Source organism: Aspergillus brasiliensis (genome assembly GCF_001889945.1).
Source record: "Aspergillus brasiliensis CBS 101740 unplaced genomic scaffold ASPBRscaffold_23, whole genome shotgun sequence".
NCBI classification, from domain to species: domain Eukaryota; kingdom Fungi; phylum Ascomycota; class Eurotiomycetes; order Eurotiales; family Aspergillaceae; genus Aspergillus; species Aspergillus brasiliensis.
This window is the reverse complement of record NW_027137464.1, coordinates 2,730-16,010: the sequence shown is the minus strand read 5'-3', so window position 1 is coordinate 16,010 and position 13,281 is coordinate 2,730. Positions and strand designations below refer to the sequence as shown.

General features: G+C 48.0%; 6 protein-coding genes across 6 annotated transcripts; 2 read left to right on the top strand and 4 right to left on the bottom strand.

Moving 5' to 3' along the window:
- Positions 1–686: 686 nt before the first annotated feature.
- ASPBRDRAFT_138723 (MBL fold metallo-hydrolase) lies at positions 687–1,742 on the bottom strand (the record flags this gene model as incomplete). Its single annotated transcript, XM_067619019.1, has 2 exons — positions 687–1,505; positions 1,572–1,742. 2 exons carry the CDS (start codon positions 1,740–1,742, stop codon positions 687–689), a joined length of 990 nt encoding a protein of 329 aa, XP_067473343.1.
- A 1,568-nt stretch (positions 1,743–3,310) lies between these two features.
- On the bottom strand, positions 3,311–3,748 carry ASPBRDRAFT_429371 (uncharacterized protein). Its single transcript, XM_067624896.1, has one exon. The coding sequence runs from the start codon at positions 3,628–3,630 to the stop codon at positions 3,358–3,360; it is 273 nt and encodes a 90-aa protein (XP_067473342.1). The 5' UTR covers positions 3,631–3,748; the 3' UTR covers positions 3,311–3,357.
- ASPBRDRAFT_201196 (cupin domain-containing protein) lies at positions 3,715–4,207 on the bottom strand (the record flags this gene model as incomplete). Its single annotated transcript, XM_067621518.1, has 2 exons — positions 3,715–4,108; positions 4,182–4,207. 2 exons carry the CDS (start codon positions 4,205–4,207, stop codon positions 3,715–3,717), a joined length of 420 nt encoding a protein of 139 aa, XP_067473341.1.
- A 1,131-nt stretch (positions 4,208–5,338) lies between these two features.
- On the top strand, positions 5,339–6,192 carry ASPBRDRAFT_201195 (uncharacterized protein; the record flags this gene model as incomplete). The annotated part of the gene is made up of 2 exons (XM_067621517.1): positions 5,339–5,678; positions 5,744–6,192. 2 exons carry the CDS (start codon positions 5,339–5,341, stop codon positions 6,190–6,192), a joined length of 789 nt encoding a protein of 262 aa, XP_067473340.1.
- Positions 6,193–6,627: 435 nt separating this feature from the next.
- Positions 6,628–8,541, bottom strand: ASPBRDRAFT_138635 (putative C6 transcription factor; the record flags this gene model as incomplete). The annotated part of the gene is made up of 3 exons (XM_067619013.1): positions 6,628–7,216; positions 7,270–7,559; positions 7,618–8,541. 3 exons carry the CDS (start codon positions 8,539–8,541, stop codon positions 6,628–6,630), a joined length of 1,803 nt encoding a protein of 600 aa, XP_067473339.1.
- Positions 8,542–10,097: 1,556 nt separating this feature from the next.
- Positions 10,098–11,903, top strand: ASPBRDRAFT_211688 (NADP-dependent oxidoreductase; the record flags this gene model as incomplete). Its single annotated transcript, XM_067621936.1, has 3 exons — positions 10,098–10,702; positions 10,771–11,209; positions 11,689–11,903. The coding sequence occupies exons 1-3, from the start codon at positions 10,190–10,192 to the stop codon at positions 11,901–11,903; spliced, it is 1,167 nt and encodes a 388-aa protein (XP_067473338.1). The 5' UTR covers positions 10,098–10,189.
- Between the last annotated feature and the right edge of the window lie 1,378 nt (positions 11,904–13,281).

Below are 13,281 nucleotides of genomic sequence, written 5' to 3'. Positions count from 1 at the left end.
TGGATAGCCTGCTGCCCCATCTTAGGCATTCGACTGCAGTTGCAGAAAACCATAGATATTTGTAGATGATAAGAGATCTAGGAAAGGAAGACATCGCAGACACAGTACTCTAGCTAACATGTTTGTTTGTGGCTGCCAGTCACGTAGTACCTTTGTGTAATCTAAACGATTTGATTGTTTCTCAGTGTGCTCTACTTACTACCCGAAAGAGGGTCAGTAAATGTAAATACAGGCATGCGTGGTGAAAGAGGCAGCAGTGGGTAGCAAAGACAAATGTCGGGCTGCAGCAATATACGTGTCTTGCGCTGACAGTGTGAATGATGGGATTGGGGAAGCTTACTGTTTATAGGCCTAGTCCTGTCTATTGGATCCTTCAGTCCTCTCGTTCACTCTCAGCCCCTTTCAACAATGAGTTGGCTCTTCTATCCTCTCTTGCCAACAATTCCGTACCTTTTGCTTGAGGTTACGAGGGATATACCCCGAGTTCTTAATCAGGCTTTTCGTAAGACCTGCCAAACATATTGTTTTGGGTATTCTCCAGCTTTAAAAAATATGGTTGAAAGTCTTGAAGGGAGCTAATCTGTTCAATAATTCGCGTGTAGATGGCATCTAGCACAGTGCTCCATTTTTATGCAATCCAATTTCCTCCCAAACTTGGTTATCGAGGCAGTGATGGTCAGGATTGATCAAACAGACGTTCCTGTACCATCAGCAGCACCCTGGAATTGGGCATTCAGAGTAGGCCAGTATGTATTTTTGACTTCTTCCATCGTGAGCAAATCTTGTCTGACCCTGGTCTTGAGTCCCTTCGCACGCCACCCGTTGACTTCTTCGGGATACACTGGCAGAACGCCCTCCAGTTTTGCGTCATGAGCAAGTACCACTAGCACTTCGGGCATTTCATGCAGTTCTCGTGTTTTCCCAATCGTCCTCCGGGCTACCTGAGGCTCGGAATGAAACCCGGTCGGTAATCCAGGCCCAGGTGTCAGACTAATGTCTTTGCGGGGATCTTCGAGAAGATCGCGGTGATGACAGCAGTCTCCGCCCATCACTACCCACTCTTGGTCGTGCGTTCTTGCAATGGCCATTTGGTGGCCTGGCATATGCCCCGGTGCATCGACCACAATGAGCGAGCCATCGCCGAAAACATCAAACCCCTTATCGAAAGGACAGCCCTCCGGTAGTGAATCCTTCGCAGTTAAGACCTCGTACTGAATTTCGGAAAACCGTGGATGCTGAAGGACGGCGCTATCGAAAGAAGAACCTTTGTCGAATGGGTAGCCAGGAGATGCTGCATCTTTGCCACCTGGACCCACCAGGATCTCGGCGTGTGGGAATCTGGTCACATCACCCGTGTGGTCAAAGTGAAGATGGCTCAGGATAACCATATCAATGTCCTCGGCCTTCACATCGCCATGACTTAGCAAGCCGACGATGTCCTCCGGAACGAAGGGTTCGATCATCGAGAGAGATTTCACGATCAGGGCGGGATAATTCTCCCAATCCTTTTGCATTTACCACCCAATCGTCAGCTTCTACTCAGTTTCCCCTAAAAGCGACCAGCCACTTACCTTTCGTAGGCCCAAGTCAAACAAGACCTTCTTCCCAGCCGGATGACATATGAGAAAGCTGTAGTCAGGGGACGTGTGCTTGAGTTTTGGATCCCCCCCGGCAAATATCAACGTGTCTGGCAATTCCAAGTACCCAGTTGGTAAGACGTAAACGTGAACGGTGGGCACCATGGTAGCAAAAGAGCGGAAATCGTTGTTGGGAAACGGTCGTTATCGTGAAGTGTCGCAAGAGGATCTATAAGAGTTCGTCGGCACTTACTCGGGTCTATGTCAGTTGGGGGCATGCCTTCGATTTAAGAGGAATATCAAAATCCTTTGTGCGAGGATGATCCTGCGAATAGGATGCCTTGGGAGTGCAACGTGACGATCGCACGCTGTTTTGAACTTAGTGCAGTCAATTTGTGACATAGGCCAACTGCGGCCTGTAAGCCACGAGACCATAAGTTGTCTAGTGATCGGGAATTAGAAGTGGTGGACCCGACGTTTGCTGAAACGGTAGTAGATACTCACCGGTGCCGATGGACCGGATGTGAGCCTCCGGTCATTCCACCTTGACCGTCATACTTGAGATCCACATGAACCGAGAGTCACCACGTATACATTGCATACTGCGTGTAAGTCAAGAGACAGACAGTCTTCAGAGTTCAGACGTGTCGAGGTGTCTACCCGGGACGCCCCCCCCTGGAAGAAGGCGGATGGCCCTCGGAAATTGATGTGGCGGGTCACCAGGCAGTGGGGAATGACTTAGTCTAGTGTTTCTCCTGTGAAGTAATACTACCCTAACAGAGCAATCAGGTGCTCACATACGGGGGGGAATTCTACGGGCCTGATGGGACCTATGCTCACACGAAAGTAGGTATTGCTGCGTTGAACCTAGACACACTGCCGAGGAATGCAGTTGACGGAGGACGGGGGGAGTAACCTCTCAGCTCCATATTGCACAAAGTTGTTCTCACGGCGTACATATGGAATGTAACACAAAGGGGTGTTAGTGCTGCGCTCGTACTTCTATCATCTCTGTTTGAATAGGTTGAGTATCTGCTACTTGTGCTGGAAACTCACGGAAATCAGGTACCGAAGAAGCCCCTGCTACTTGGCATAAAAGGTTCATAAATTCTACCTCCAACTCTTGAGGAACGGTTCGGCCGCCCACTCGCTCACTCAACACTGGATGCTGGGTAGTATTGTGGACCCTCCACAGTGTTTTCCGACGTCAATCTAGGCAGTAGGTAGTATATACCTAGTACAATGCTATGTTTTCCGTGGCCGCCCTGATTACGTGGAGTTACTGCGAGGGTCATCCCAGTTCAGTATGATCTGCTGGTACCTAGGCGCATCCCGTTGCGATATTCAATGAACAACAAATGCCGCCCTACTGGTAATGTAATGGCTTCGCGCTCAAAAAGCCGAGATGCGCTCCTTGGCACCTGCATAGTGATGTACAATGGACACGGCTCCATGTAGCCTAGGCTTCTGTTTACGTGTTCGTGGATTGTGAATGACAGGACCCTGTTCATAGCTCCGGATCCATGTGTAGTGTTATTCCGCACTTGCTAGGGTTTAGAAATGGGAGCTAATCATATGATTCAATAGGAAAGACAGGGATAGGTAAGAAAGTTCTAAGCGGTGTAGTCTGGCTAGTACCTATTTCAACATATATTTACTCTCTATCTAATCTATTCTCCGATCTCCCAGAATAGAAAGAAATATCTAAAGTCTTCATGGACTGGGTCAAGGAATGGGTGGTGTAGCAAGAAAGATAGTATTGGGAAATGACTAATGGCTATCAGATCTTATGCACGATTGATATACGTACTGGATAGGCGTATGACCGAACATATCCTGAATGAGTGCCTTCTAACATAACCATCAGGAGATCAGATAGATAACAGGCTCCTATCTTATCCTTTCTTGAACTGTAAAAGCACCCTCTTACCATAACCCTGGTCAACCCAATGTCCACACTGCGGGTGTTCCGGCCGTTCAATGACATCCTGGATATGTGTTTTGTCAGTGTGGGAATGTACATATAAAAGAGGAAGATAAACAAACTAAACATACAAATGGCGATGTGTTGGCCAATGGGACTTCAGGACATCACGTCGCCGGTCCGCCCAGGTCGTATCTAACCGGGCTTTTAACTTCAAGCCTTCATCTTCTGGGCGACAATGTCCTTGTACTCCTCATCATATTGCACCAGCACAGCAAGCCCCTCCCGCTCTAGGGTCTCAGTGTCAAGAACGAAATTCACAAAGAATGACGCTGGCTCAGTCTTGCTGGCGTTGGCACTAATCCGATGATGGCACCCCGGCGCTTCATACCAAGATCCACCCTGGTCGACTACTTTCATCGGGTCGTTGTTCATCTTGTTCAGCACAGAGCCCTTGATCACATACGCAGAAACGGAAGCTCCTCCATGACGATGAGGGGGCGTGGCACCATCTGGCGGGTATTCAACGAGCAAGCCCACAATGGTCTTCCCAGGGCAGTTGACCAATTTATACTGGTAGACAAGGGTGGTAGTCCCTAGAGGACGGCTGTTATTATAAAAGGGCATTAGCAAGTCTTCTAAGAGTGGCATTCTTGTTAGATGAGTTTTGGGATACAGACCTCGGATCGTAAGTCGGTTCGGCCATGGCGACAATATGAATGTAGATCACGAACGTCCAAGGGGTGTTTGATCGGCTCTGTTCGTCCGTTGTGGATGATAAAAGACAAACTGAACTCCTCGACAGTGTGGACGAATGGCCCAGTTATAGGTTACAGGGTGGCGTAGATGAGATGAGATGAACCAGACTGGGAGAGGGTTGATTCCCAACAGCCCAACACTTCAAGCGCATAACTCACCCGGAACAGCAAAAATATGACAAAGAGAGCGTGGCGTGACTTCAGAAGCTCGGTGTTCAAGGAAAGGAAAGTTATTGAGCCCAACTTCATCTCTACGGGACCAAACTCAACTGATACACCTCGGAGGCTGATTGTTGACATGCAAAAGAGCCTTACCACGGGACCCATGAAAGCCGAGTACCCGATATGCCCCTGCCGTCCACTCCATATCCGAGATGAAGCATGGTGTGATCCTTCCTGAGGTTCCCACGGTGAAGTCTAATTCGCGTGATTCCCTACCAGTGGGACCGGATATCTGCCGGGGACGGACCTTCTCCACACCGATATCCGGATAGGCTATTCGGGGAAGGGACCGGGTATCTGCAGGTGAAGATCCTTCTCCAAACAGAACGATAGGCTATGCGGGAAGAGCCTTGTGATGTGGCCTTGAATTTAGACAGGGAGAAGATTCCTGGTTCCTAATTCCTATAGGCCGGATTAGTGGATTGACCGACGTCTGGACTTTGTCGCTTTTAGGCAGGTCCTTGCGTATACTAGGTAGTTCCATGGAAGAGTCGTCGTCCCATTGCCACGCGCTCGAACCAACGGGTTGATGATCTCATTGAGTTCCGACGTCTGCAAAACAGCCTTGATTGAAGATCTGTAGACTACTACAGTAGTACCTAGTACATCACGCCCCTTGGCTCCTTCGGGAATTGCGAACCGGCATCCCGAGCACTCATTTGTCGCTAATAAATCCCCCGTTTCCCATTTGGATGGTGAATATGAGTTAAGTCAAAAAACGTTCCCAAGCGGTGAAACGATTCGCAAAATTGGCAAGTCATGCGTGACGGCAATAAGCTCGCAAGCCACATATTTAGTCCTGAAAGAGTCCCCTTGTAACTCTCATGCAAGCTTAGCTTCATTGAAAGCTGGCCAAAATGACCGCTCGTTCGATACTTTCCTTGTTACCAATTCCACTGGGCCTCGGTGCCAGCCTCTACTATTACGATCAAACCTCCCCGGCAAGAAATGCGACCTATACCACGGTCGCTACCCCCGGCCATGTGGACTCATTCCCCATGTCACTTGTTAACCCGCAGGGATTTCCAACCCACCAAGGCACATATAGTTTACGTATACCAATTCGCGAGCTAACACCCAATATCACCGACGAAGAAGTCTTGGCCCGGTTCATCCAGGGATTCTTTAGCAGATGGGCAATGACACCCGAGAGGTGGCTTCTCTGCGCCGCGCGAAAGTCCTGGACAGACCTTTCAGGTGCAGTTTCCTTGCTCACATGCATGGTGTCTTTACCTGAGTACTCACTAATAAGGGCACCCCAGGACTGCATCTGTCTCCTACCGAGTCGGCGACCAAAAGCGAGAAGCCTATCTGGAAACTTTCTTCTTTGAATCCTAACGCCTGGCCCCTCCCGTTGGGGACGTATATTTTCGGCATGTTCCTCCTGGTAGATTGTAGTGGTGTGAGCGAGGCTGAACGTCAGCGCTTCGCTTCTGCCACACGCGACTTCCCCAGGTCTAGAGTTGTCTTTGCCGAGTTTGCAGGTGGCTCGGACCGATCGAACCTCGCCTATACGCATAGATTCGAAGTGAGGCGCCAATTGGCTCAGGATGGCGAGCAGGAACGAGAGGCCTCGGTTGACATATCATTCTCAAGTGTTGTGGTGGACCCTTTGGATGGGAGGCCGCTGCCTGGCCCCGTTGCGTGGTTCCATGTTGTCTACTCCAAGTTTCTCTTTGCAGATGGGATCAGGGAGGTGCTCCGGCATTGAGGTCGTGTACTGGCCACTTTTGAGCTTTGCGCAAATGGGTCTTGAAGCAACCCTCCTCGATGGTGCCTTCCGGTTGTAGGACTGGTTCCGAGCGGTACTCAACAAGCAAGACGCGGAAAAGAGCCTTTTAGCAGTACGAGTAGTAGGTTCTCAGATTCTCGATTACTTTATGTCCTCGATATAGCTGTCACTACCTATATGAGCTCCCTGTATTGGCTCATTAAGACTGTACTCGTATTACATTAATATATGTCCTGTCAGCATCTTCATCCACATGCTCTCCACTCCGGCCGCGCGGTTTCAGGAGTGGCACCAGCGGTTGTCTTCGCTTCGCTGCAACAATATAATTGAGAAAAAAAAAAGAAAAAAAAAAAAAAGCGCCCGTCACAATCATACCGGTGCCGGGGGAGGTCATAAATACAATTTTGTCATCCCTTACGGAAGATTGCCCGGACCTCCGACATTATACCAACCACATAGATCGTTGATCGCCCCAAGGGACGCAATCATATCAATGTCGTTGGTCAGAATGTCACTGGCATTCGAGGCCAGACTTGGCCCTTCTGCCCCCGACACCGGAATATCACTAGATCCAGGCGTACTGTGACTATTGGCCACATACCCAAGCGCCAGCACACGTTGAGCAATCTTCTGAATCTCCTGTACATTCCTCGCTATTCTGGGCCACACTTCCCCGAGAGCCTTGAGACAGCCAAGTGTCATTCGGATCTGATCTCTTGCAATAGCTAGATCCCTTCCCTTCAGGAAGGCATTGCAGGCTGAAAGCAAGGCCAGTGTTCCTTTACTTACCATACAGGTAGTAAAGGGGGTGTGATGAAATTGTTGAATTGGTAAGGCTAAGAGGCGAATTTGGGCCTCGATAGCTCGTAATACTCGGATGGTATGTACATTAACTAGATCAGGCGAGGGTATATCTAAAGGTGGCTCACGGGCGCAACTGGATTCAGTCTCAGCAGTATTGAATCTGAAATTCGACAGTGGACGGTGGAGTCCAATTGTTGACCTAATCATTAAGTTGAGATGCTATAACTATATAGCCGAAAGTATCAAACTTACACATGAATAAGTAAATGAGCCTGGAACATGAGTTCGTCAACTTTACCAGTCACGTCCATGACTTGCTTGTGATCTGGGGGTAATAGAAGTCGCCATCCGTCAAGGCTACAGTCGGCAGCTTGAGTTATATGCGTGGAGCATTCTTCGGCCGGTATTTTAGAAGTTGTAGTTAAGGCAAATGCAGCGCATTGTACGGCACCGATAAGATAGGCGAAGGACGAGAAGCGAATGTTCTTAGGCCCAAATTCACGGCAATTGAACTCCTGAAGACTCCTGGGTGTTGGGATATTCTGTAATAACATAAGCAGTCTATTCGTTCACGCGGAGAGAGAGGATACCGATACTCACCCCTGACTCGTAGTCTGATTCATCACAGGGTAATTCCGCCGTTGCTTCAATATCTACGATCCTCAAGTCCAATGTCCCCAAGGTACCAGCATAGTATGCATCCACAATGTACAACATCCACCAAGTTCGTCTCCAAGATTCACGCAACACGAGATCCTCGGCTGCATTCGCTGCTGCAAATTCTTGACGGAACATTTGCAGATCAATAGCACGCTTAGTTGCAAGATCCATCTGCAATTTGGCATCAGTCTTATACTCGTACCAGAATAAGGCGATTGAATATAGAAGTCGGCATTGAACCATAATTGGATCTAACGCGGACGCTTGTGAAAATGAAGCTTCGAGGTATGTTTTTAGCGGTATTGACCACTCTCGCGCCTTGTAAATATTTCCAATAAAACGAATAACGGCAATCAGTGGTGCGAAGCCTTCTTGTCTGCTCGGATCTTGATACAGCTTCGTCAGGTGATTTCTCGGTATCACCAAGGGGTGGCATATGTGGAAGTTCTTGTAGTATGAATCAATCAGGGGATCATTTCCGATGTTGCTCGGAGGAACTGTGTTTGTGTGGCCGGGTCCGCTGTTGAGATCGCGCATGCAAGACTCGAAGCGAGAGTTCACCTGAAGGTACACGGCGGTACCTTCCTGGGGCTGCCGAAGCGTTGCAGCTCCTTGCCAACTTGTGACATTGTCTGGATTAGAATTGACTGCCGCTGCTGCCAGTCGGTTGCGGCGCTCAGCTAAAGCCGCGCGGTCTAACCCACCGCGCCGTGATTGAGCATAGCTGCACTGCTTGCCAGTCTCGGAGCAGCGATCGCAGCAGGGTCGCTTACCATCGCATTTCAGGTGGCGCGAGCGGCAGGGCAAACAAGCCAGAGATGAGCGCGTAGCTCGATGATATTGCGATGTGGATCTCGAATCCATGGGCCTCCTTGAGGTACAGGGCGAGCAAGACGGTAGTGTGTCATTAAAAGGGTGACGTTAAGAGTAAGAGAGAGACAGAGAGAGAGAGAGAGAGAGAGAGAAAGAGGTGTGGGTATCCTTTTGACTTACTAATCAGACTAGCACCCATCGCATTGCATTCCATGCCGCTCTTGGGTAACCCTCCAGCTCAGCAAATAGATCGTAAAGTCGTTAAACTCGTTGTTAATGGCTGGATGATTGATGCTTTCTGGATCAGGCAGTTTGAATTCCTGGATATTGTCTTCACTGCCTGGAGGTGATCATCTGTTACGGAATGCCCTCCTTATGATCCAATGATATGCTAGGTGTTTGGAACTTGTTCTTTCTCTATTTACTTCACGTGTTGGTTGTATTGTGTGAGCACGCACATGTCATCAGTGGAGGCAGGTGCTATTAGGGGGCGGGGGGGAAATATCGCTTGTCCCACCACCTTGGAGTTGTATTTCCCAGTCCTCGAACAAAGAAATGCTCTCAATCTCCACCTTTTATATAGTAGTATACATTATGGATACTACTATTTAGTTCCCTTAACAACTTTTCTTCCGAATCTTTGCCAGCATGCTCTATTACCTGCCTTGACAGCATTTTTGATGCCGTATGTGCAAGATATATATCAAGCAGTAATAGAGCTATCGAAGATACAGTAAATAAGGCTCCAGAATGAACTTTGGCCTAGCTATGAATCGTAGGACTAACAGTAAAAAGAATCAAAAGCATACAGGCTCTTGTCGAGATATCAATTTTAGAATGTAAAATAAGATTCATCAAGGAGCTTATATGGAAGAATATGCAAGAGAAAGTAGCTCTCAAGAATAAAACTATTGTTATAGAATTATTTATAAAATATTCACAAGACCAAAAGACTGTCGTTACCCGCAGCGACCCGCGGACCCCTAGAATCCCATATGTAGTTAAGTATACTCGGGGAGACCTCTGATGGCGAGTTAGGACCTTGTTCAATTTGTTCTAATGATCACATGTAGCTTACTCATGTTTCACATTTTCTACTTTTTGCCACTAACTGTAATGTCAGTGAATTCCATAGTTATTATTGACCGGTTGGTAACCCATCTTCCGCTGGTCAGTTGGTTCGGTCCCGATTGTTCATGCCAGAGATTTTGTCGAACGGAACCTCCCCTAAACCCGGCCCTAAACCCGTAAATCACGGGGGTGTGGAGCCGATCGTCATAGACTTGAGCATGCAGGTTAGTCACTACTACTAGTAACTCCTAACTAGTTAACAAGACTACTCAAATGTACTCTGTAATAGGCCAGGCAAAATAAACAAGCATAGCGCTAATCAAGAATATTGCCTCGGTATGGTTTTTCGGGCGGCAATGATCTGGAGCGAGATGCATTGCTAGCGGCCTTCCTACGCTGTCTCGGATACTACGATTCTCGCATCGCAAATAGCCTATTGATAGCCTATCCCGTAGCCAAAACACCCTGCTTGTCTCTCTTGTATGTCTTCATACCCTCTTTCATTGCCAGTTATGAATTGTATCTGTATCCGGTATCGCAACTGCAGAAATATATAAATTCCATCGTCACAACCTTCACTCGGATTGACTCCTCCTCCAGTACTCCTCTCCCTCCCTGTCTGTCTCCTATGCGGAAATCAATCACACGACACATCATGCAAGCCATTCGGGTTCATCCCGCTCCTCGTGGAGCCACCCCCTATTCACCGTCCTATCCCGCCCCAACCAGCGCCCTACAGCTGGACCACGATGTTCCTATCCCAAAACTTTCCCAACCTGGAGAGCTTCTCGTTCGCGTGAAAGCTACAACCATCATTCGCGATATGTTAACCTGGCCCGAAACCTACGCTCATGAATACGCCATCCTTGGCAACGATGTCGCGGGAATTGTAACCGATGTCTTCTCGTTGGACGGCAAGTTCAAGCCAGGTGACCAGATTTTTGGCATGGCAGACATCAACCGCGCCGGCACATGGGCTGAATATACTGTTGTCAAAGAGAATGAAGTCACTCTGAAACCAACTGGATTGACTTTCGCCCAGGCTGCCGCCTTGCCACTCAGCGCGCACACCGCCTACGAGGCCTTATTCAACCACGCCCGGATCCCTCTTCCCACCGTGGAAGAAGTTAAGTCGCGGACTGTACGCAAGCAAGACCAGTGCGTGCTGATTACGGGGCTGCGGGGGCAGTGGGAGTGTATCTGGTTCAGCTCGCCGCGGCAGCAGGTGTAACAGTGGTAGCGGCTACTAGTTCTAATGCGCGGAATGGAGAGTTTCTCCAGCGTCTTGGAGCGGACGAGACGGTTGAATATGATATGTTGGCACGTTACCAAGGAAGATTTGATATTATTATTGATGTGGTTGGTGGGGCGGTGTTAGAAAAATGCTGGAACTATGTTACTGAGACTGGGGTGTTGATTTCTGTCGATTCCGCAAGTTATAACTTTGTGGAAGAGCATGAGAAGCGTGGTCTATCCAAACCTCAGGTACGTGCTCTGTTTTTTATAGTAGAGGGCAGTGACAAGGCGCTACACTACCTTGCCGAACTGGTGGATGTGGGTGCTCTGCAGTCGCTCGTGGCGGACACTTTCCCCCTTGCAAAGGCTCAGGAGGCTTATGATCTTGCGAACGGACGGCATTCTGGGCGTGGTAAATTCATCCTCACTGCCTAGTAGTAATAGCTCTTCGCTATGTACTCTGGCTGGTCTATGGCTAATACCTCGAAATCTACCTCCTGTTGGCATCGCGTGTAAGTAGGTTTATATAGTACGTCATGTGGAAAAGATTACTCCTTCCCCACGTTCAAGGATACATCTTATATTATGCCATCCCGTTTGCGGTTCTTTTGGCATGCGTAATCTTCATAGCTCTGACACAACCAGAGCCAGCCCAAACTACAATGAAGAGAGACTGAAGGAGAAACCACGTCCCAGCCTAGAAGGCTAAACAAGACGGGGCACCTTCATCAATCTAGCTGAATATGCAATGTTCCCATAGCTCCATTTTAATGCGAGCCATGAATCGGCTGAAAAAGCCGAGCACAAGGTAATCCTGACACCCTTTCAAATTATCAAATTATCACCGCATAAGATAGGATATATACAGGTGCTATTGACGTGCTATATAAGTGGACTCTTTGAACCTGTCGGCAACCATCTCCCATGTGCCCTCGGCCACGACGGCTGCGGCGTTGACGGAGCCAGCACCTTCCTACAAGACGGCATTGAAGACCGCAGCGGAAGATCCATCCTGTTTGCACTACCATAGAAAAATACGAGTGACCTGGACGGCACCGGCGCATCTGAAGAAGAATTCAACGGCGGCAAAACTATCGAGTGGTTAAATTATGAGTCTTGCATCATGCAGCCCCGCTGTTTGAGTGGGGGCATACAGAACGTTGCGAGGCTTGATTGTCATACATTAGCGAATCTAGATGGCCCCAGTGCCCACGAGTGTGGGCGTTCTGAGTAAGAAAGAGCTTCTCTACGGGCCGAGCGAAATCGGGGATACCTACAATGCCGAGGCACCACTGAAGCGGGAGAACGTATCGGTTATGCTGCTCAGTAGGCGTGAATAGATGGTCCACAGCGAATGATATTATAGAAGTCAAAACAAAGCAACGGCAGAAGACAATATCTCCCCATCTTTCATATTTCCTTGATGAATGGGATAAATTAGGATGTTAGTATGGTCAGGGTCTGAACATGTTTATCTTTTGTTCTTTTTTTTTTTTTTTTTTTTAAAAAAAAAAAAAAAAAAAAAAAAAAGAGGAAAAAAAAAGATTCATTGACCAGCTGCATCTTGCATAGGAGCCACATAACCACCTCCAGGTAGATACTTAAGCGAGCCTCATGCTAGTGCGGATATCCGCAATATATGCTCATATCCTGGCGGATGTCCATGTGTATTCTCAATTTGCGGATCGAGTACGTGAGAAGTAGAGTTAATATACTTATTCGAAGAAGCCCATTGCTAAATACCTGGATGTACAACACGCACATTTTCAGAGTAGTCAGCTCTAGTAATGACCCCAGCGTCAGCTACTAGGCCCAAAGCGATGCCGGCCTCATTGAAGTTGTAGATATCCGCCTCATTAATAGCTATTATACTCTATCGGACTATGATTACCTGACTATTTCTAAGTAGTCTCCACTGAGCCCACTGGTTAGACCTGGAACCCATCATCTGTGTACTTGAGACGTCTTTTAACTAATGGCGCGATCCCATGAATTGTATATATCTTCATCCTGTCCATGCCTATACTGATTATTTTTCCCTAGTTGGCCCTATCTTGAATTCGGATCTCACGTCTTCGAGCCAAAGCCTGAGCGTGCATGGTCATTTGGGGACGAGGATTCGGGTTTTAATTTTTATATATGATCACCATGTGCCCTTGGGCATTTAGTAGGAGGAAGCACACGCAGAGATGCCTGAATATTATACCTAGTACTTTAATAAACATTGAAATTCATCTCAACCATATAACGGTCCTGGTACGTGAATCTGGTGAGGCTAGATGCTAGTGCTATACAGTTGGTCTCACCGGGCCATTAGAATATTTAGAGATATAAGACAGATGTCTTCTAGTCTTGTTTATTTTATAACTAGGCGTCCTGTTCTTATTTACTGGAATGTACAAGCGCAACAGTGTGTACTTTTCCAGGAATAGTGGGTCTGTATAGTATTAGTCTTATCTAAGATATCTTTTTTAAAGGAGTGGT